Source organism: Aplysia californica, unplaced genomic scaffold (genome assembly GCF_000002075.1).
Source record: "Aplysia californica isolate F4 #8 unplaced genomic scaffold, AplCal3.0 scaffold00063, whole genome shotgun sequence".
Taxonomy (NCBI): Eukaryota; Metazoa; Mollusca; class Gastropoda; order Aplysiida; family Aplysiidae; genus Aplysia; species Aplysia californica.
This window is the reverse complement of record NW_004797333.1, coordinates 1,705,740-1,706,167: the sequence shown is the minus strand read 5'-3', so window position 1 is coordinate 1,706,167 and position 428 is coordinate 1,705,740. Positions and strand designations below refer to the sequence as shown.

General features: G+C 57.0%; 1 protein-coding gene across 1 annotated transcript in view; it reads left to right on the top strand.

Moving 5' to 3' along the window:
- The window catches only part of LOC101861344 (protein neuralized), a gene marked incomplete at its 5' end in the record, with an annotated part of 3,515 nt that continues 3,087 nt past the window's right edge, over nucleotides 1–428 (top strand). The window contains 1 exon segment of the mRNA XM_013079795.2: nucleotides 1–311. Within this exon segment, the coding sequence (XP_012935249.1) occupies nucleotides 1–311 (311 nt within the window).

Here is a 428-nt window from a genome sequence, read left to right as displayed (position 1 = left end):
AGATCGAAGCACCTGCCAATGCGGCCCAGTTCGACGCCAGCCCACAGCTCCGAGAAACCCTGGCCTTCAACTTCTCTTCTATGTCCTTGAACGAAACGCCCGGGTCGCCGACCCCTCCCGCGCCCTTGACCCCTCTGCTCCAGCACCACGCGGGCATCCACTTCAACCCCCTGACTCTTCACAACCTGAAGGGCCGTAACGTGAGGGTGAGCACAGACCGCACTGTGGCCGTGAGGCTGAGGGAGGAGTACTGTAATGCCTTCGTCTTCACCTCCAGGCCAGTCCGATGTGGCGAGACCATCCTCATCCAGGTGACTGCAGCTGTTGGTTTAAATTGTCACACTCTCAAGCACACACACACACACCAACGCATGCTAGTAAACACACACACACACACACACACACATACACACACTCATGCAAGTACA